The sequence below is a fragment of the Urocitellus parryii genome, chromosome 4, assembly GCF_045843805.1.
Source record: "Urocitellus parryii isolate mUroPar1 chromosome 4, mUroPar1.hap1, whole genome shotgun sequence".
Taxonomy (NCBI): Eukaryota; Metazoa; Chordata; class Mammalia; order Rodentia; family Sciuridae; genus Urocitellus; species Urocitellus parryii.
In genome coordinates this window covers 199651911-199672352 of record NC_135534.1, presented here as the reverse complement: position 1 = coordinate 199672352, position 20442 = coordinate 199651911, and the positions used below count along the sequence as shown (strand labels likewise).

The 20442-nt window shown below is 38.9% G+C and overlaps 2 protein-coding genes across 2 annotated transcripts; both read right to left on the bottom strand.

Annotated features, from left to right (window-relative positions):
* Window positions 1-1098: 1098 nt before the first annotated feature.
* LOC113181140 (olfactory receptor 1L4) lies at window positions 1099-2077 on the bottom strand. The gene has a single exon (XM_026386540.2). The coding sequence runs from the start codon at window positions 2032-2034 to the stop codon at window positions 1099-1101; it is 936 nt and encodes a 311-aa protein (XP_026242325.2). The 5' UTR covers window positions 2035-2077.
* Window positions 2078-15684: 13607 nt separating this feature from the next.
* LOC113181144 (olfactory receptor 1L4-like) lies at window positions 15685-16650 on the bottom strand. Its single transcript, XM_026386543.2, has one exon. The coding sequence runs from the start codon at window positions 16618-16620 to the stop codon at window positions 15685-15687; it is 936 nt and encodes a 311-aa protein (XP_026242328.2). The 5' UTR covers window positions 16621-16650.
* Between the last annotated feature and the right edge of the window lie 3792 nt (window positions 16651-20442).

Here is a 20442-nt window from a genome sequence, read left to right as displayed (position 1 = left end):
GTCCCTGAGTATTCAAAATGAGAAGCACCCTTAAACTTCTCTATGGTGGACATTTTGTGAAAATGAGAAATAAAGTTTTAACGTCCTAAGATTTTGAGATTGTTGATTTCTACAGCATAGCCTAGCTTATCCAGCCTGATACATTGCTTTCTTTAGCACATAATGGGCAGCTTACTGAGAATACCGGACATATGGAGAAAGAAAGAGTTAAGAAGTAAAGAAAAACGAATTTGGTGCTGAGAGTTCAAGTGTCCTAGCCCTTGGGTGTTAATGGTGAAAATATATATATATATATTTTGTAGTTTCCCTATCTTCCTAGGCTTATTCTCATCACTCTTAAATTGAACAAGCTTCCCAATGCTTCTTTCTGTCTTTCAGATATATTCCAGTGTTTAATGACTCACTTTGAGTGTTTTTCACTACTTAAGAACTCTGCCCATTTTCTCATTTTTTAAAGATTCCTCTGTCAATTGTTAAGTCCATTTTTTTTTTGGGATGACCTCAGGTCATTCCTTTAAGAACCTTTTGTGGCTGGGATGTAGCTCAGTGGCAGAATACTTGCCTATTATAAGCAAGGCCCTGGGTTCAGTCCCCAACATGTCTCTCTTGCATTCTCAGTCTCTCTCTCTGTCTCTCTGTCTCTCTCTGTCTCTCTCTGTCTCTCTCTCTCTCTCATACACACACACACATGCACACACAAATACAAGAAAGTTTTTACAAATTCCTAATTAAATTCATATAGATTCCTCTTCTGAGAATAAATAGGAATTATTTTACCTCTTTGCTGTCCATTTCCAGGCTTAAAGAAGTTATTTGTACAAAAATATTTGTTCCACCATATAGGTGGCAGTCCATGAGGATGGTAAAATTGTTTTCATGACACCTGGATTACTAGTGACATCTAGTTGGGTATTGTCTTTGGTCAATGTCATGAAGAGAAATCAAGGGTTTTGTTCCCATCCAGTGCCCTCACTGGTAGCCAGCATCACCACCACTCATGACCTCTTTGAGCACCTTGTGGAAAATGGTTAGGAGGAAGGATAATCGACCATCTTTTAGATCATCTCCCAATTTTGCTATTGTATCATTTCATTTTTTCTATGAGTGAATTCTGTCCCTTAATTTCCTTAAGCCTCTCTTCATATCTTTGTTCCTCAGGCTGTAGATGAAAGGGTTCAGCATAGGAGTCACTACTGTGTACATGACAGTGGCTACCCTGTCCTTCACCACTGAGTACATGGACAAGGGCCTAAAATAGACATAGATGACACTCCCATAGAACAGGGCCACTATGGTGAGGTGGGAGCCACAGGTAGAGAAAGCTTTCCACTTGCCGGCTGCAGAGGGGATTCTGAACACTGTCACAATGATTCTCAGGTAGGAGAAGAGGATGCACAAGAAGGGGGTCACAATGACAGCCAGGGTCTCAGTCATGACCACTATCTGGCTGGAGGATGTATCAGAACAGGACAGCTTTAGCACAGGCTGGGTGTCACAGAAAAAGTGCTTAATGACATGGGAGGCACAGAAAGAGAGGCGAGACATGAGTAGCACCCGGAAAAGGGAGTGCAGGTGGGAGATGGTGCAAGAACCCAGCAACATGAGGAGGCAGCGGTGTGGGCGCATGGCCACATCATAGTGCAAGGGGTTGCAGATGGCCACCAGCCGGTCGATGGCCATGGAGGCCAGCAGGTAGCTGTCAGTGTTCCCAAAGGCCATGAAGAAATACATCTGGACCAGGCAGCCGACATAGGAGATGCCCTTTGTCTCTGACAGCAAATTCGCCAGCATCTTGGGCACAATGACTGTTGTGAAGCAGATGTCCATGAAGGACAAGTTGCTGAGAAAAAAGTACATGGGTGTGTGGAGCCTGGAGTCAGAGTGGATGGCCAGGATGATGAGCATGTTCCCCACGAGGGTGACCAGGTACATGCTGAGGAAGATGGCAAAGAGGGGCTTCTGCAGGTGTGGGTTGGAGGAGAGGCCCAGGAGGATGAAGCCCGAGGTGCTGCTGCTCTGGTTCTTTAACTCCATGTCTCTGCAGGTTTTGGAGGAGTCGTGGGACAGATGTGCAGGGCAACCTCTCAGGACTGCTTCTCCCCTGACCTCAGGTGTATCTATCTGTCTATCTATTTACCTATCTACATACACACTTGCTGGAATATATAATTCTATATTATATGCTTATAATATATATATATCTCCATTGTTATTTCTTAGGATTTTTATAAAATTATAGAACAACAGGTGGTAATATTCTACAAGGGAACTTTGAAAGAATTCCACATCACCTCCTAAATGAAAAGCCACAGTTTTTCATGTATGTTTAGCAACTTCTTGTCACCTAATTTATCTGAATTCTTTTTCTTTCTAAGTATTCTTCTTAGGTTTTTTTCTGTATCTACTCTTTAGTGTCTTTTTCTCTGTTTTGTCTCAGAGGAAGAAGTTGCTGGGTCTCATCTGGGATTAGGATGCTGTCATACCAGGGTTGCTCTTGAATGAGATCCTCTCATCAAGGTCCTCTTCTCCCCATAGATCTGGAGGTGGTGGTTATAGTGGGGACAGCAGAAAAAATGAATGTCAGAATTATTCAGTGCTTTTTACTGCCCACAGAATGCAGATGAGACTTCCTTATATCTTCAGAATGAAACCTGCTTCATGTTCATTTAAATATTTTTATTTGGATAATATAATTTGGACACTTTTAATTGTAAGCCTTTGGTCCACAATGCCATCAAAAAGAGTAGCACAAGGAAGAGCTTATGCTGCTGAGATTAGTTCTTTAAATATATTGTTTTCCCCAACTATACAACTACTCTAAAGTCTTTACACATTCAAATATTACAGTGATGTGAAACTTTAGTGCTCAAGAGTCCAATTCCCCCTTCACCTTGGAAACAAGGCAGTGCTGGCTCTTGATATTCATGCTGAGCTACCTTACTCAGATGAAAGACCAAGGCAGGGAAAAAGGAAAACCAAAGAAATGGGAGGCATGAATATTAGAAAAGAGGAAATTTTCTCTCTTTTCAGGTGACATGATTGTCTACCTAGAAAATCCAAGATAGCCATCTGAAAATCTTTTAAAACTTAGGAATTCATCCAAAAGTCCAGATACAGGATATATTTAAAAACTTTAATACTCTGCATGCTTTACAAAAATGTGATTTGAAAAATATTTCATTTGACCATGGCAAGAAAGTATAAAAATACTTATAAATAATTTGGGGGGGATAAAAAGAAATGAGTAAGACTTATCTGAAGAAAGTATAACAACCCAAAATGATGTTCTGAATAAATGGAGATACTCTATTGCTAATAAGGAAGACTTGATATTTATGAATATCTGTTCTCCTCAAATGAACAAAATTTAGTGCATCTTTAAGAAGACCCCAAGAGAATTTTTGGTGGAATTTGAGAATATTATTCTAAAATTTTTTAGAGGGGTAAATAGCTAAGGACAGACAAGATGATTTTGAAAAAATTAAGATGTTAGAAAACTTTCCTAACTCCAAGTCAAAGCACATAACAAATAAAAACAATAAGATAATGTATGCATACAGAAAAATAATTCTGTAATCTGTATTTATGCATGAAGGAGATTGTGATCTGGATGAAATTAAATGTATAATAATGATTTATTTCATAGCAATTGAGAAAGGATGGAGTATTAAATTAATAGTGATTGAATATTTGGAAAACATAAGACTAGATTTCTATCTATCCCATTCATATAAGTAAACCCAGATGAATAAACTAAAGGAAAAAATACAAACTGTAAAATAAATTCTAGCCCCAAATAATGCAGCATATTTTTAGGGCTTTAGGGTGGGAATATCAATCCAAGTCAGAAATGAAATGTAGAGTAAAAATGAAAAAATGGTAAACCTACAACTTTGAAAATCATATTGAAAGAGATCATCAGCAAAGCTAAAATATGAATTACTAATTCATAGAAAGTACCTGTAGCCCAGTTGCCCATGAAAGCTGATAAGATGTTCAACCTTATTGGTAACCAGAAAATACCAGGAGCATTGGAAATTTGATATTCTCCATGTGAGACAACTCTCATTCATCCTCGGACTCCCCCTTTCTCTTTCATGTGTCTTTCAGCCTCACTCCTGAGACATGGTTTGCCCTGGTGTTAAGGGACAATCTGATCACCTTTGGGCATGAACCAGAATTCCCCAGACTGGTGTGTTAATTTTCAGGGCCAGTGGCTTGGACTCCTTCCTGTTTAGCTGGATCTGGTGCCATTGTAGATTTCCTCGTGCACTGGGGAAGTCACTTCACTTCCATACAGGTGATGGTGTGTATGGGTGTGTAGGTACTTGTATGTGTGTGTGTGTGTGTGTGTTGTGTATGTGTGTGTGTGTATGCTCCTTTCTGCCTCTCATTTCTCTGTCATTTGGAGACTCAAAAGACAGTTCAGTGAGTCTTTATCCAAACCCTCTAAAAGTGGTTAGTATGATTACTCACACAACAAACAAGAGCAATGACATTTTATTGATGGGTGTTGGTGTCAGTTAGTGATCGGGAAAGACTGAGAATGACTGAGTACATTTCCAAGTCTTTTAAATCTATCATCATATCTTAGGATATATTTATCCTCTCTTTTTAAAGACTGGAAATATACAGACTATTTTTTATTTGTCTTAACTTTGTTCAGTGGAATTTTCCAGTTTGTAATAAACTAAAGGAAAAAATACAAACTGTAAAATACAAAAATACAAACTGCAGTTTGTAGTCATTGTAATCTCAGGTTGGTTTTCCTTTCCTTACTTCTCTTCACTAATCTATGGTCCTTTTCCTAGTCACTGGCCTATATGAAACCAGGGAGCACATATTGGCAAAAACATTCAGTTAACAATCCAAGTCAGAAATGAAATATAGAGTAAAAATGAAAAAATGGTGACCTACAACTTTGAAAATTATACTGAAAGAGATCATCAGGTTCTGTGTTTGGCACTTGTGTTATTTAAGCCTCACGATGACATAATGATGGAAACATCATCGCATCATAATGTAAAGTTCAGAAAGTCACAGAGCTAGTGAGGAGTGTATCTAACTGATTTAAATACAGTCCATCATGACTTCAAACTCTGTTTTAATCTACCCTATCCTACTCTTCCCCAAACCACACACATGTGTAGAGAACTAAGCTGGTGTCCCCCTGTAAGCAGATGTCCTCTGGCTGCCAGGTGTCTTACGAGTCCTTGCTGACCCACTCCTCCAACTCCATCCTTTGCCCCACCCATGCAGTCCTTTTGCTTTCCTTTCTTCCTGCTCCCTAGTCTGCCTCCATCCCACAAAGCCATCTGCTGTCCTCTCTTCATTGCTTTCAGAGAGGAAAGACTGGAGGCGACTTTGACCTCACCTCTATCTGAGCAGACAATAGCTCTCTTATTTTGCAGCAGCAGTACATGACCTCAGGATCTCTCCTGGGTCCTGGGATTTAGCAATCCAGCTCCCCTGTCTACCCTCTTCTCACTGCCAACTGCAAGAGAAACAGATCAGCCGTATAGGGTGCAAGTTTCCCTTGAAGGGAGACATTCTGCTTAGGGATTCTGCAGGGTCCTTTATAGGTTGAGTCCTCTTTTTGCCTCTGAAGTCTGTCTAGTTTTATTCCTGTGTCAGATTAGGTCTTTTATTCATGTATCTTGGCTCTAGAGAAGGTGATATCTTACTCTAATTTTAATTTTCTACTATTTTATTCTGAGCAGTGTTAGACGGTCAGATTCCCAGTCCATCCATCTCTCTAGGCTGTTCTCAGCTCCTGCTTCTGGGTTGGTTTTAGCCTTTCTTCTTTGGGAATCACTAGTTTTCTGTATGCCTGACTCTGCCTCTCTCAATAATTTAAGGAGCTAAGCTTTCAAGTTGTGGGTTACTCCTGGTGCCTTGCTTAGCTGTGACCAGCCAGCATTCCCGAGGGCCATTGTTAAACACAGAGCATACAGACTGTGCGCCTGGACCTTAGAGAGGAGGCTATGGATTCTCAGAGAGCTTCACCTGACTTGGAGTCGTAGGTTTTTAGGTCCCTGTGCTATTCACTTCCATCATTTTAACATCTCAGGAAGATGATGGTCTAGTTCCCACAATTCTAGAGATAGGGAGCTTAGACTAATTGGGGGCTGCCCAGCACATGTTTAGAAAAATTTTTCACCATCAGCCAAATTCGGCTTCCCTACTCTTGCCAGGCACTGCTCTAAGAGCTTCAATATAGTCAGTCATTGGTCTTTACAACACCCCATTTTGTAGGTAACAAGACTGAGGTACAGAGAACTGAGTGACTGGACCAAGGGCACAGCCAGAGGCTGGTGGAGTCCAGCTGGGGAGCGTGTGCTCTTGACCCCTGCACCGTCCTCACTGTCCTGTTCCCTTGGTCTTCTGCTCAGCCAGTTCCCCGGAGGAGACCAGTCTGTGGGTCTTGGGCTGCAGGATGTGGGCTGTGCCCTTTAAGGCAGGGGCCAGTGCCCGTGACTGTGTCCTGCACAGTTCTGCTATTTGATCAAAGGAGAAAGAGGACAAAATAGAGGGGAGATGGTATTTCCTGGGTTTTGAGATGGAGGAGAGAAGAAGATAGGATCAGGAAGAGGGAAGAGAATCATATGAAAAGTTTGGTCCCTTGGTCCCAGTTACCAAAGACCCCTCAGCCTGCTGCCTACCTGGGCATGAAGGGGAGATCAGGGTCCTGGGCAGGCTGCGGTTTGCCAGGTGTGTAAGATCAGACTCTCAATCTCTGAAGAAGGAGGCTTCTTGAGGTGCTGATCTAGCCTTAGAAGTGTGTTGACATTTTCCTACCAACCGTGGGAATTGGTGATAGGAAGGGAGACCCAGGGGCCTGTCCTGTCTGCATGTCAGAGCCCCGGGGGGATTGGCCCGTGGTCTTCCCAGGAGGGGAGAACATTACTGATGCCCTCACTGTGCTCTTTGGGGAAGCCGGATCAGAGGTGTAACCTCTTATACCATGAAAGGGAGTTGGAACCATGAAGCAGCAGGGGTGGAGGCGTGTTAGACACGTGTGTTCTCTATGGACATGTGCGTTTCAGTTTGTTTCTTGTGTGTTTAAGCCTATGTTTAGGCTTAGGTGTGCCTACCTGGAAGGAGAGGTGATGGCCCCTGACATTCCCCAGGTTTGGTATCTGCATCTAGTGTTTTGGGAAAAGGTTTGAAGGCCTAGGAGTCAGACTGAGAAGATTCCTGTGTCTTACAAATATTTTACCTTTTTGAGCCTCAGTATTTCTTTTGTTTTCCATGTGCATTTCCAAAACATTTTATTACCTCAATTTCTTAAGGCCAATGGCTTATATTTGAATCCTAGTTCCCCCAATTATGAATTGATTTGGGCAAGTTATTTATTGTCCTCACCTTTAAATAGCATTATAATCATAATTTTAAAATAGATTTAAAAATTATTTTTCCTTTCAAGGAGACCATTTTTTTAGAGAAGTTTTAGATTCACAGCAAAATTTTTTACAAAAATACAGATTTCCCCTTATTCCTTGTTCTTAGATCCCCTCTAGCAACAGCCCCACCAGAGCTGGCAGTGATGATTTTTTTTTTAACTTTATTTGTTCTAATTAGTTATACATGATAGTAGAATGTACTTTGATACATCCTACATAGATGGAATGTAATTTCTCATTCTTCTGTTTGTACATGATGTAGAATCCAATCGGTCATATAGTTATATATGTACATAGGGTAATAATGTCTGATTTATTCTTCTACCTAATCTAAAGTAACTCTTTTCTTCTCTAGTACTCCCCCTCCCTTATTGTGAATTAGCATCCACACATCAGAGAAAACATTCAGCTTTTGGTTTTTGGGGATTGGATTATTTTGCTTTGCATGATGTTTTTCAGCTCCATCCATTTATCTACAAATGCCATAATTTCATTCTTCTTTAAGGTTGAGTAACATTCTATTGTATATACATATACCACACTTTCTTTATCCATTTGTTTGTTGAAGGGCACCTAGGTTGATTCCACAGTTTAGCTATTGTGAGTTGAGATGTTGTAAACATTGATGTGTCTGCATCATTGGAATATGCTGATTTTAAGTCCTTTGCTTATAAATCGAAGAGTGGGATAGCTAGGTCAAATGGTGGTTTCATTCCAAGTTTTCTGAGGACTCCCCATACTGCTTTCCATAATGGTTGCATCAATTTGCATTCCCACAAGCAATGTATGAGTGTACCTTTTCCCCCACATCCTCACCAACACTTATTGTTGCTTGTATTCTTTTTTTTTTTTAAGCAGGGAAGAAATTTTATTTATCAGTCTCAAAAGATAGAAAGGAAAATTCTACATAAGACTACATAAATTGTAAATAACATTTAACAGATATCACATGTGAAAGTGCCTTCAATGCACTATTTCCAATTTGCTTAGACAACCTGAAAGTAAAACACTGAGATAAGAGCTTGTAACTTGCCCTAGAGTGGCCAAGCTTTAAAGAAAAACAGTATTTCCTGTTTTAACTTATTACTATAGATTCACAAGGAAGAAACTGCATTCAAATATGTATTTTCAAAATCACACATCATACCTAAAAAAACATCAAAATACATTTAAACAGTGTTCAAACAAAGAAATAAAAATGGGCATAAACAATGTTAACTACATGCAGACATATTTATTGGAGCTCATACTGAAATATAAATTATTTGCTCCTTTAATATATACTTATTAAAATTACAATTAAAGTCATTACAATTAAAGTTACAATTAAAGTCCTGAGGAGAAAAATTCTGCCAAATATTGTTTTCACACTCTATTCAGGTTCTTTTCTGTGTCTTTCCAAGTAGTAACTTTCTCATTTAAAGAACCCAATCACCTAGCAAATTGCACAAACATAATTACTAGTTTATCCCATTCAATGTTTCTTTTCATGCCCTACCTCTGTGCAGCTGGCTCTGAATCATAGTTATATAACAAGAGAACTGCCAGCTGGTAGGGCTCTGTGGCACAGCTCACATGGGAGTTTTTTAAAGAACCCGTATTTTCAGCAGTTATACTGCATTGCTAAGCAGGTGACTCAGGGATCCCCACGTTTTATTCATTGTTTACCCATCTCTTCACAAACCTAGGATTTGTACCATATTGAAGATTAGCCAACATAGTAAGTCAAACTTAATTGTTATTAAGTTTCATTGCCAGTGAGTTTTACCCTGTTATGATTAAGAAAAAGAAAACACCATTTTAAGTGATGATTTTAGAAATGCTTAACAAAGTAACAAAACAAGAGATCTTCTTGAAGAATAAGTAATCCTATTGCCTGAAAATTTGGCAACTTAGACCAACTAATATTTATTATTAGAGTTTCTGTGAATCAAAACTTTTAATACAGATGAACTGGGTGTTTCTGTCCCAGAGTCTGTCAAAAGGCTGATATTAAAATGTCACCCAGAGTTCTAGCCACCTCAAAGGTCTAAGGGGGTTGTGTTTCAAATTCACTCATATGGATGCTGACAGGTCTGAGAAAATTCCTTCCAAGCCTATTCACCTGATTTTGACTGACCTCAGAAGACCCACTTCTAAGCTCACTTATGTGGGTCCCTCTGCAGAGCTGACTGTTGGAAGTGATATCTAGTTTCTTTTGTTATATTCTATTTATCAAAAGTGAATGAATAAGTTTGCTCCCTACTCAAGATAAGAGGCTAATCTAGGGGACATAAATATTGGAAGACAACGAATATTGGGACAATCTTAAAGGCTGTCTACCAAAACATGATATACAAAAATCAACATCAATGAAGAGCTTTTCATGAGGAAACTAATGAGGTGGATTCAATGGGTCAGGAACAAAACAAAGATTCTATTGTCTTTATGTGCATTTTTTTAAAATTTATTTTTTATTCTAATTTGTTATATATGACAGCAGAATTTATTACATTTCATATTACACATATAGAGCACAATTTTTCATATCTCTGGTTGGATACATAGTCACACCATTCGTGTCTTCATACATGTATTTAGGGTATTCATGTCTGTCTCATTCCACATTCTTTTCTACCCCCCTGCCCCTCCCTTCCCCTCCCACCCCTTTGTCCATCTAAAGTCGGTCTAATCCTCCCATGCTCCCCTGCCCCAATCCCATTATGAATCAGCCTCCTTATATCAGAGAAAACATTCAGCATTTGTTTTTTGGGATTGGCTAACTTCACTTAGCATTATCTTCTTAACTCCATCCATTTACCTGCAAATTCTATGATTTTATTCTCTTTTATTGCTGAAAAATATTCCAATGTATGTGTGTGTGTGTGTATATATATATATATATATAACATTTTCTTTATCCATTCATCTACTGAAGGACATCTAGCTTGGTTCCACAGTTTAGCTATTGTGAATTGTGCTGCTATAAACATTGATGTGGCTGTGTCCCTGTAGTATGTTGTTTTTTAAATCCTTTGGGTAGACTGAGGAGTGGGATAGCTGGGTCAAATGGTGTTTCCATTCCCAGTTTTCCAAGGAATCTCCATACTGCTTTCCATATTGGCTGCACCAATTTGCAGTCCTACCAGAAAGGGATGAGTGTGCCTTTTCCCCCACATCCTCGCCAACACTTATTGTTGCTTGTATTCTTAATAATTGCCATTCTGACTGGGGTGAGATGAAATCTTAGAGTAGTTTTGATTTGCATCTCTCTAATTGCTAAAGATGTTGGACATTTTGTTCATCAATTGTATTTCTTTTGTAAAGTGACGGTTCAGTTCCTTTACCCATTTATTGATTGGGTTATTTGATTTTTTGGTGTTAAGTTTTTTGAGTTATTTATCCTGGAGATTAATTCTCTATCAGAGGTGCCTGTGGTTTCACTTGACATCATTATCACCTAAGTCCATAGCTGCATTAAGGTTCATTCTTGGTGTTTAAATAATACACATTTCAGCTGTTTCTGTATCTTTTTATGGCTTGATATTCTTTTCTTTATAGCACTCAACATGATTCCATTGTCTGGATGTTCAAAGTTTATTTATGAATTCATGTACTGAAAGACATCTTGATTATACTATGCTTTGTAAATTATGAATAAAGCTGCTATAAATGTCTATGTGCAGGTTTTTATTTGAACATAAGTTTTAATGCTGTTGAGTAAATACCAAAGTGTACAATTGCTAGATTGTTTGGTAAAAGAACATTAAGGTTTGTAAGACATTGTCAAATTCTCTTCCAAAAAGATTGTGCTGGGTTGCATTCCAGCCCACTATCAGGGAGAATTCTTGTTCTAAGTTCTCTTCAGCATTTGTTATTGTTGATGTTCTGGATTTTGGCCATTCTAATAGCTGTGTTGTTTTATGTTGCATTTTCCTATCATGACATATGACATGAAGTGCCTTTTCATATGCTTATTCTCCATCAGTGTGTTTTCTTTGGTGAGGTGTGTCTTTCAGTCTTTTGTCAATTTTTCAGTATAATGGCTTTATTGTTAAGCTAAAAATTCTCTATGGACATTCTGGGTAACAGTCATTTATCAGATATACCTTTTGTAAATATTTTCACCCAGCTTATGGCTTGTCTTCTCATTCACTTGACAATTCTCTTTTCAGAACAGAAGCTTTTATTTTTAATGAATTTCAGCTCACGCATTATTTTTTCATTGATCTTGTCTTTGGTGTTTTATCTAAGGAGTTAATGCCATTTCCAAGCCCATCTAGGTTTTCTTCTCTATTATTTTCTAGGACTTCCATAGTTTTTCATTTTTAATTTAGGTCTATGATTCATTGAGTTAACTTTTATGAAGTGTGGAAGGTCTGTGTCTGGATGATCACTAGTGGTATAATAGCCAAATTGCTAGATAGTTGCATGCTTCAGTTTGTTTCACAGAGATAATACCCATTCTTACCTCGTTATCTTATTAAACAATTTTGATTTCTAAATAGATTGCCAGGCTCCAGGGTCGAATTCATAGGTGTGCTCCCAGTGCTCAGAAGAACTTGGTACCTTACTGTCACTGTGTTAAACTTCATTTACTTTTTGAATAAGGGATGTCACATTTTTGTTGTACATTGAATCCTGAAAATTTTGTGTCTCTTGCATGTAGTTATCAATCAAGAGATACTCATGATACTGATGATGATGGTCTGAATGTTTCTATGCCATTTGATATCCATATTCCTGCCATTTTTCATTCCCTACTTTGCCCTATTGAGCTCTATGGAGTTAGTTGATGTTCTGACGTTTCTTGAGGACTGCGTGTGTTCCTATGGAGACAGGATTGTAGGGTTCCAGAGTAAGGGCTCCTTCCTGAGCTCCAAAGGAGCGATCCACCAACACTTCACAAAATTCCCTTGGTCACCTCCAATTGACCCATTCTGAATGGAGTATATTTTCCAACTTGCTTCTTTCCTTTTCTGTTTAAAATTTGTTTTTAATTGACACATAATAATTGTACATTTTAAGGGGCATAGTATGACCACCCCATATATGTATACAATGTGTGGTTATCCCATCAGGGTGAGTAACATTTCCTTACACATTTATCATTTCTTTGTGTTTGGAGTCTTTGAAGTCCTCTCTTATAGTTTATTATAAAATGTATAACAAGTTGTCATCAACTATATCCACTCTACTGTGCTGCAGAACATTAGAACTTATTCCTCTTGTCTAAGTGCATTTTGGTATTTTTCTGTTTCTCCCCTCTGCTCTCTTCTGTGAGATAACCCTTTAGCTTCCATGTGAGTGAGAACATGTGGTGTTAGCCTGGCTTACTTCACTCAACATAATAGTCCTTTAGTGCCACATATCCACATTGCTGCAAATGATAGGATTTCATTTTTTTTATGGCTGGATAATAGTCCATTGCTATATTTCCTTTTCCATTCACCTGTACATGGACATGTTGGTTGATTCCATATTTTGACTATTATGAATATTACTACAATAAACATGAGTATGCAGGTATCATTTTGATATCATTATTTCATTTCTTTTGGACCCAGAACCAGAAGTGAGTTAGCTGGCTCATCCGGTATTTCCATGGTTAGTATATTTTGAGGAGGCACCATTCCGTGTTCCACAATGGTTGTACTCATTTACAGTCCCACAAGGTGTTTGAGAGTCCATTTCTGCATTCTCCCCAGCACTTGCCATGTTTTGCTTTCTGTATATTATTGGTTTTCTGACTGAGGTGAGGTGAGATAATATTTCATTGTGGTTTTGATTTGCATTTCTCTGGTGGTTAGTGCTAAACATTTTTTTCCATACACCTGTTGGCCATTTATAGATCTTCTCTTGAGAAATGTCTATTTGGATCACTTTCTCATTTTTAAATCTGATTTTGTTGTTGTTGAGCTTTCTGAGTTCCTTATATATTCTGGATATTAATCCCTTGTCCAGTGAATAGTTGAAAAAATATATGTATATTGTACTGGGATTGAACTCAGGGGTGCTCTTCAACTGAACTATATTCCCAGCTCTTTTTTAGAAAATTTTTTAGTTCTAAGACATGGCCTTGCTAACTTGTCCACACAGTCCTCAAACTTGATATTCTTCTACCTCAGCCACTGGAGTGACTGGGACTACAGGCATGGGTCACCACATATGGCATTCTGATGGTTGTCTCTTCACTATATTGATTGTTTCCTTTGTTGTGAAGAAACACAAAGGAAATATGTGTCTTTTTTCTCCCCTTAGGGCTGAGGATCAAACTCAGGGCCTTGCATGTGCTAGGCAAGTACTCTCCTACTGAGCTAAATCCCACTCTCTGAAGAAGATTTATGATATGATATAATCCCATGTTTCTATTGTTGCATTTTTGTTTTGGTAATTTTACCCTCAATTTTTGCCTATATCAATGTCCTAAAGTGTTTTCCCCTATAGTTTTACATTTGGGGGTCTTACTCTGAGGCTGTTTATCCATTTGAGTTGATTTTTGTATATAGTGAGAGATGGAGAGTCCAGCTTCACTCTTTTGAGTGTGTGCATGTGTGCATGTGTGTGTGTGTGTGTGTGTATAGTTTCTCACCATTTATGGAAGAGATAGCCCTTTCTCCAATGTATGTTATTGATGTCTTTGTCAAAAATCAGTTGGCTGCAAATATGTGAATTAATAGTTGAGGAGGCTTTATGAAGCAGCTACCATACTGAGGTGTTTGCATGTTATTTTAGATGTGCAATCGCCATTAATGCTGTTCACCAAACATGCTTAGCTCCTTTTCTTTTTCTTTAAAAAATTTTTTTTTTAGTTGTAATTGGACACAAAATTTTTATGTGGTGCTGAGGTTTGAACCCAGGGCCTCGCACATGATAGGTGAGCGCTCTATCACTGAGCCACAATCTCAGCCCCCCCCCCTTTTTAAAACAGATTTTTAAAAAACTTGTTTTAGTTGTAGGTGGGCACAATAACCTTTATTTTATTTTTATGTGGTGCTTAGAATTGAACCAGGTGCCTCACGCATGCTAGGCAAGCACTATACCACTGAGCCACAACCTCAGCCTGTTTAGCTCCTTTTCTTGTGGGCACTTGGTTGGGCCATGCCGCCTGGATCCCAGGGTTTGTGGTCATGAGATTCGTTGTCGACAGAGTTCTAGTCAAAAGTGTTGTGGGTCACTCCTGGGACAAAGTATTTAAATGGAAATGCAAAATCCTCAATAGCTTCTAACAAAGGGATGGCTAATGTTTATAATGGTGGCTGCCCCATAACCTTGGATCCCTGAGTGCTTAAAATGAGCAGCACCCTTACACTTTTCTATGGTGGACATTTCATATAAATGAGAAGTAAAGCTTTGGCTTTGTGGTCCTAAGGTTTGGAAGTTGCTCTTTGCACAGCATGACCTAGCTGTGCTATGGAAGGGCAGCTGAGTGAGGATGCTGGACGTGTGGACAAAGGAAGAAGTGTGGGGGTGGGAGGAGTTGGGTACTGAGGATCCACCTGTCGTGACACTCAAATGTGGATGAGAAGAGTAAGCATGTTTGCAGTTTTTTTTTCTGTCTTTCCAGCTTTATTCATCTTACTCTATAATTTTTTTGGGTGCTAGGGATTAAACTCAGGGACACTCAACCACTGATCCACATCCCCAGCCCTATTTTGCATTTTATTTAGAGACTCACTTTTGCTAAGGTTAGCTTTGAACTCTTGATCCTCCTGCCTCAGTCTCTGAGCTGTTGGGATTGTAGCCATGCACCAAGGCATCCAGTTCACCTTATTCTCAAATTGAAGAAGCCTCACAGGGCTTTTCTCTGTCACTTAAACATTGCTATGTTTATTGTCGCTGCATATTAGGTTTATTTCCAGTATTTGAGATATTCTGCCCATTTCCTCATCTTTTGAAGCTTCCTCTGTCAGTGTTCAGTCCAGTCTTCAGAATGGCTGATTCATCCAAGATATCTTTTCCAGTTCCCTATCAGACCCATTTAATTTCTAGAAGCCAACAGGATTTACAACTCCTTGAGAGTTATTTGGAGATACATTAAGTCCATGTGTGGAGGATTTCAAAACTATTTTCATGACACCTGGATTACTAGTGACACCTAGTTGGGTATTGAATATGTCTTTGGTCAATGTCATGGAGAGAAACCAAGTGTTTTGTTCCCATCCAGTGTCCTCACTGGTAGCCAGCATCACCACCACTCACGACTTCTTTGAGCGCCTTGTAGAAAATGGTTAGGAGGAAGGATAACCTGGTCAACTTTTAGGTCATCTCCCAATAATGATATTGTATCATTTCATTCTTTCTATGAGTGAATTCTGTCCCTTAATTTCCTTAAGCCTCTCTTCATATCTTTGTTCCTCAGGCTGTAGATGAAAGGGTTCAGCATAGGAGTCACTACTGTGTACATGACAGTGGCTACTCGGTCCTTCACCACTGAGTACATGGACAGGGGCCTAAAATAGACATAGATAACACTCCCATAGAACAGAATCACTACGGTGAGGTGGGAGCCACAGGTAGAGAAAGCTTTCCACTTGCCGGCTGCAGAGGGGATTCTGAACACTGTCACAATGATTCTCAGGTAGGAGAAGAGGATGCACAAAAAGGGGGTCACAATGACAGCTAGGGTCTCAGTCATGACCACTATCTGGCTGGAGGATGTATCAGAGCAGGACAGCTTTAGCACAGGCTGGGTGTCACAGAAAAAGTGCTTAATGACATGGGAGGCACAGAAAGAGAGGCGAGACATGAGTAGCACCCGGAAGAGGGCGTGCAGGTGGGAGATGGTGCAAGAACCCAGCAGCATGAGGAGGCAGCGACATGGGCGCATGACCACATCATAGTGCAAGGGGTTGCAGATGGCCACCAGCCGGTCGATGGCCATGGAGGCCAGCAGGTAGCTGTCAGTGTTTGCTAAAGTCATGAAGAAATACATCTGGGCTAGGCAGCCTACATAAGAGATGCCCTTTGTCTCTGACAGCAAATTCGCCAGCATCTTGGGCACAATGACTGTTGTGAAGCAGATGTCCATGAAGGACAAGTTGCTGAGAAAAAAGTACATGGGTGTGTGGAGCCTGGAGTCAGAGTGGATGGCCAGGATGATGAGCATGTTCCCCACGAGGGTGACCAGGTACATGGTGAGGAAGATGGCAAAGAGGGGCTTCTGCAGGTGTGGGTTGGAGGAGAGGCCCAGGAGGATGAAGCCCGAGGTGCTGCTGCTCTGGTTCTTTAACTCCATGTCTCTGGACAGGTTTTGGAGGAGGGGTGGGACAGATGCGCAGGGGAATCTCTCAGGACTGCTTCTCCCCTGACCTCAGGCCTATAAATACAGCCCAGTGCCATTTGTTAGTCATTTAAAAATATGTTCATCTTATGGAATTCAAGACAAATAAGTAAAATTGATCAGGGATCAAATCAGAACACTCCAAGATTCTTACCAAGTTAGAAAAAGATGGTTTTCCATGTGTTTTTTGGAACATCTATGTGGACTGATTTGTCTGAATTGTTATCATTTCACTTTCATAAAATTCTTTTTAGATTGTTTCTTGACTGATATTTAACTTTTTTCCCTTTATTTTAGAGAGAGAGTTGCTGAGTCTCTCTAGTATCAGTTGAGGTTCCCAGGAATGAGGTCCTCTCGTTCAGAGTCTTCTTTCCATAGTGCTGGAGGTAGTGCTGTTAGTGGAGATAATATAGAAATGAACAGCAGAATTAATTAATGCTTCTTGATAGCGATAGAATTCATGTATCTCCTTTGTCTTCAGAGCATAACTTTCTTAATGTTTGTTTAAATATTTGTGTTTGAATAATAGGATGTGAATACTCTAATTGAAAATTTTGGTTCAGAGATGTGTTCAAAATAGGAACACTACCAGGAACAGCTCATGTTACTAAATGAGCTCCTTAAATATGTTATTGTTTCTGATTATCAAACACTATGATGTCCTCACTCTAAATGTTCAAGTAGTACAGGATACTGAACTTTAGAATGTTAGAGTTCCACTCCCAACAATATCATAGAAAAGATACCGCAATCGAGACGCCGCCGCCGCTGCCGCAGCCTCTGAGAGCCTGGAAAAGGGGAAGCGAGAGCGAGCGAACGACATTTCTCCTCTTATGTCTCTCAGTGTTACTCTGGATTTGAATATTTTAACCAGAACAATTTAAATAGGTTTGATATTCCCATGTTGCTTTTCAAGCCTTTCTGATATCACATCACCTTCACAAGCACTCCTGGAGGCACACACAAGAGTCCCCTTCCAGGGCAGACCAGCCAGGTTTGGGAACTATTTCCAACAGAGAAAATATTCCAAGATCTTGGCCTGTGGCTGACTTAATATGCTACCTCTAGTGTGTAAAGCGTCCTTGTGCTTTGGAATCCTGGAATCCTGGCTGGCTGTTTTCTAGCCTCACAGCAGACCAGGTAGCACCTGGCTTATGTTGCAGAACGCCTTTTGGTTAGAACAAGAGAACATTAGATGGCATGGGTGTTTCATAAGATGAAGTGTGGGAGAGAGAATAGAGTAGGACAGAGACAGTATTTCAGCCTGGGGGTTAGAAAATAAAAAAACAAAAATGCCATAAGTGACACTGCTTAACTTTTGTGACCCAGTTGAGTAGGTTGTGCTTTTCTTCAGAAATTCCTCTGACAAGATGTACAGCAGGATATATCTTTCAGGGTGACAAAACATTAAAGGTCATACTGGCTTCTGAGCAACTTTTGCTCATTGTAGAAATTTCTTTTTTTTTTTTTATTGTTGGTCGTTCAAAACGTTACATAGTTCTTAATACATCATATTTCACAGTTTGATTCAAGTGGGTTATGAACTCCCAATTTTACCCCGTATACAGATTGCTGTAAGAAATTTCTACTTAAGTGACATTGGTATATCCCCCTCCCCACCCATCTTTCAAATAGAATGTTTAAATTTGACTTGTTATTTATCCATAATTTCTGGAAATAAAAGTTTCTGTCTTGGAAAAAAAAAGAAAAGAAAAGATACTGCAAGGATAGCCCCATTTCCTGTTTTAAGTTGTATTGCTCAATGGTGAAAAAAATAGAGAGTATACATACTAGGAAGGATGAACTTGTTAATCTTTTAAATGACATGATTTTGTACTAAGGAAATCCAAGACAATCACCTGAAAGCCTTCTAAAACTTATCAAGATTTCATCAAAGTGGTTAGGCATATAAGATAAATCTCAAAATATTGATACTCATCCTGTATTAGGAAATGTAATGAGATAAGATTTCAGTTGAAATGGCAAGGAAGTCTAAAAAATTGTTGAGAATAAACCAGAGGGATGAAACAAAACAAAACAAAACAAAACAAAACAAAATAAAAAACATAACAAACAAAAACCCTCCAAACAAATCTTAAAAAGCAAGAAAAAGAAAATAAAAAAGGAAGTAAGACCTGAAATTCATTTAGAGTAAAGATTAGGGACAAAGAAGGTAATTATAAAATATTATAATAATGATGGGAAGTTTCCTAACCCTATGTTAAATTCTAGTTTGGAATTATTCTGTGCTTTGACTTAATCTAAAATGGACAAAAATAAGTAACTTTCTTTTTAAATGTTTTATACATGTATTTTTATGTTTTATACATGTATTTTGATCATAATCCATGTTGAACTAAATAATTAATAAATTACAGTGGAGACAGTCTTGTCTGTTGGTTGATATTTATAACAATTGGAACATTTCAAGAAAATAAACTTAAATTTTTTCCAATTCAAACCCAGATGAGGGAAAAATCTAGAAGTGAAAAAATATGCACTTTGAAATAAATCGATAAAATTAAAGGGGCATATTTCTGTGGTGTCAGGATGGGAAGAGAATTCCAAGCAAGAAGTGAAATGCAGAAGGAAGAATCACTCTATAACTGTGAAAGAAACACCAAGAGATGATAAGCAAGGATAAAACAGCAGCTAGAATATAAGCTCTTGACTCACAGAAAATATCTGCAACACAGTTATTACCGAAGACGCATGGCAAGATGTTCATACTTGGTAATCAGAAAATACAGATTAGACTGAAACACAATTTTCACTTATCAGATTGGCAATAATTTCCTTTTCTAATACCCCAAAGTAAACAGATCTTCACATGCTGTGAATGAGAGGCCAAATTGGCATGGACCTTTGGTAATCTCTGTCAGGATTGAAAATCTACACATCTTTATCCAATAATTCAGTTTAAAGAAATCTGTCCTTTAGAAATAGTCATTAATGTGTGTCACAAAGACAAGGATGTTCTGATCTTTATTATGTGATGCTTATAATACCAAACCAACAACTAATAATAATCCACAAATAACCTACATATGCAGATATAGTTGAACTCATCAACAACTTTTAGTGTATTGTTTTACCAAATCTCACCCTGTGTCTAAAGGAATAAGATGGCTAATGTCAGCCAACATTTGTTAGCACTGAATATGCCATACATTAAAGTAGACATTTGCACATCTTTTACCATATTTCCCCTCCAGATCCTAAGAATAGGTTAGTATTATTTTTCTTATTTTATAGATAAAAAAATCAGGGTTTAGTGCACTTAAGTGACTTACCTATTCTGGCAGTTAGTGTCAGAGCTGGGATTTGAGTTCAGGCAGTGGGTGACACAGCTGGAGCTTTTCATTGTTAAGCGTGTTACCACTGTTACTGTACCACCTGTGATATTTTGTTCAGTGATTAAAACAAGTGTGAAATAATGTATATACCATAAACCCATTTTTGTAATGAAAATCTTCTTTGTTTTTTTGTTTGTTTGATACTGGAGATTGAACTCAGGGGCGCTCAACCACTAAGCCACATCCCCAGCCCTATTTTGTATTTTACTTAGAGACCGGGTCTTACTGAGTTACTTAGTGTTTTGCTTTTGCTGAGGCTGGCTTTGAACTCATGATCCTCCTGCCTCAGCCGCCTGAGCTACTAGGATTACAGGTGTGTGCTACTGTGTCTGGCTCTTTTTTTATATTTATGTTTGCTATGGTTTTATTTATGTGAATGTTATTGCCTTTTAAAGTCATGTTGGAGGGTTGGAATGAGGAG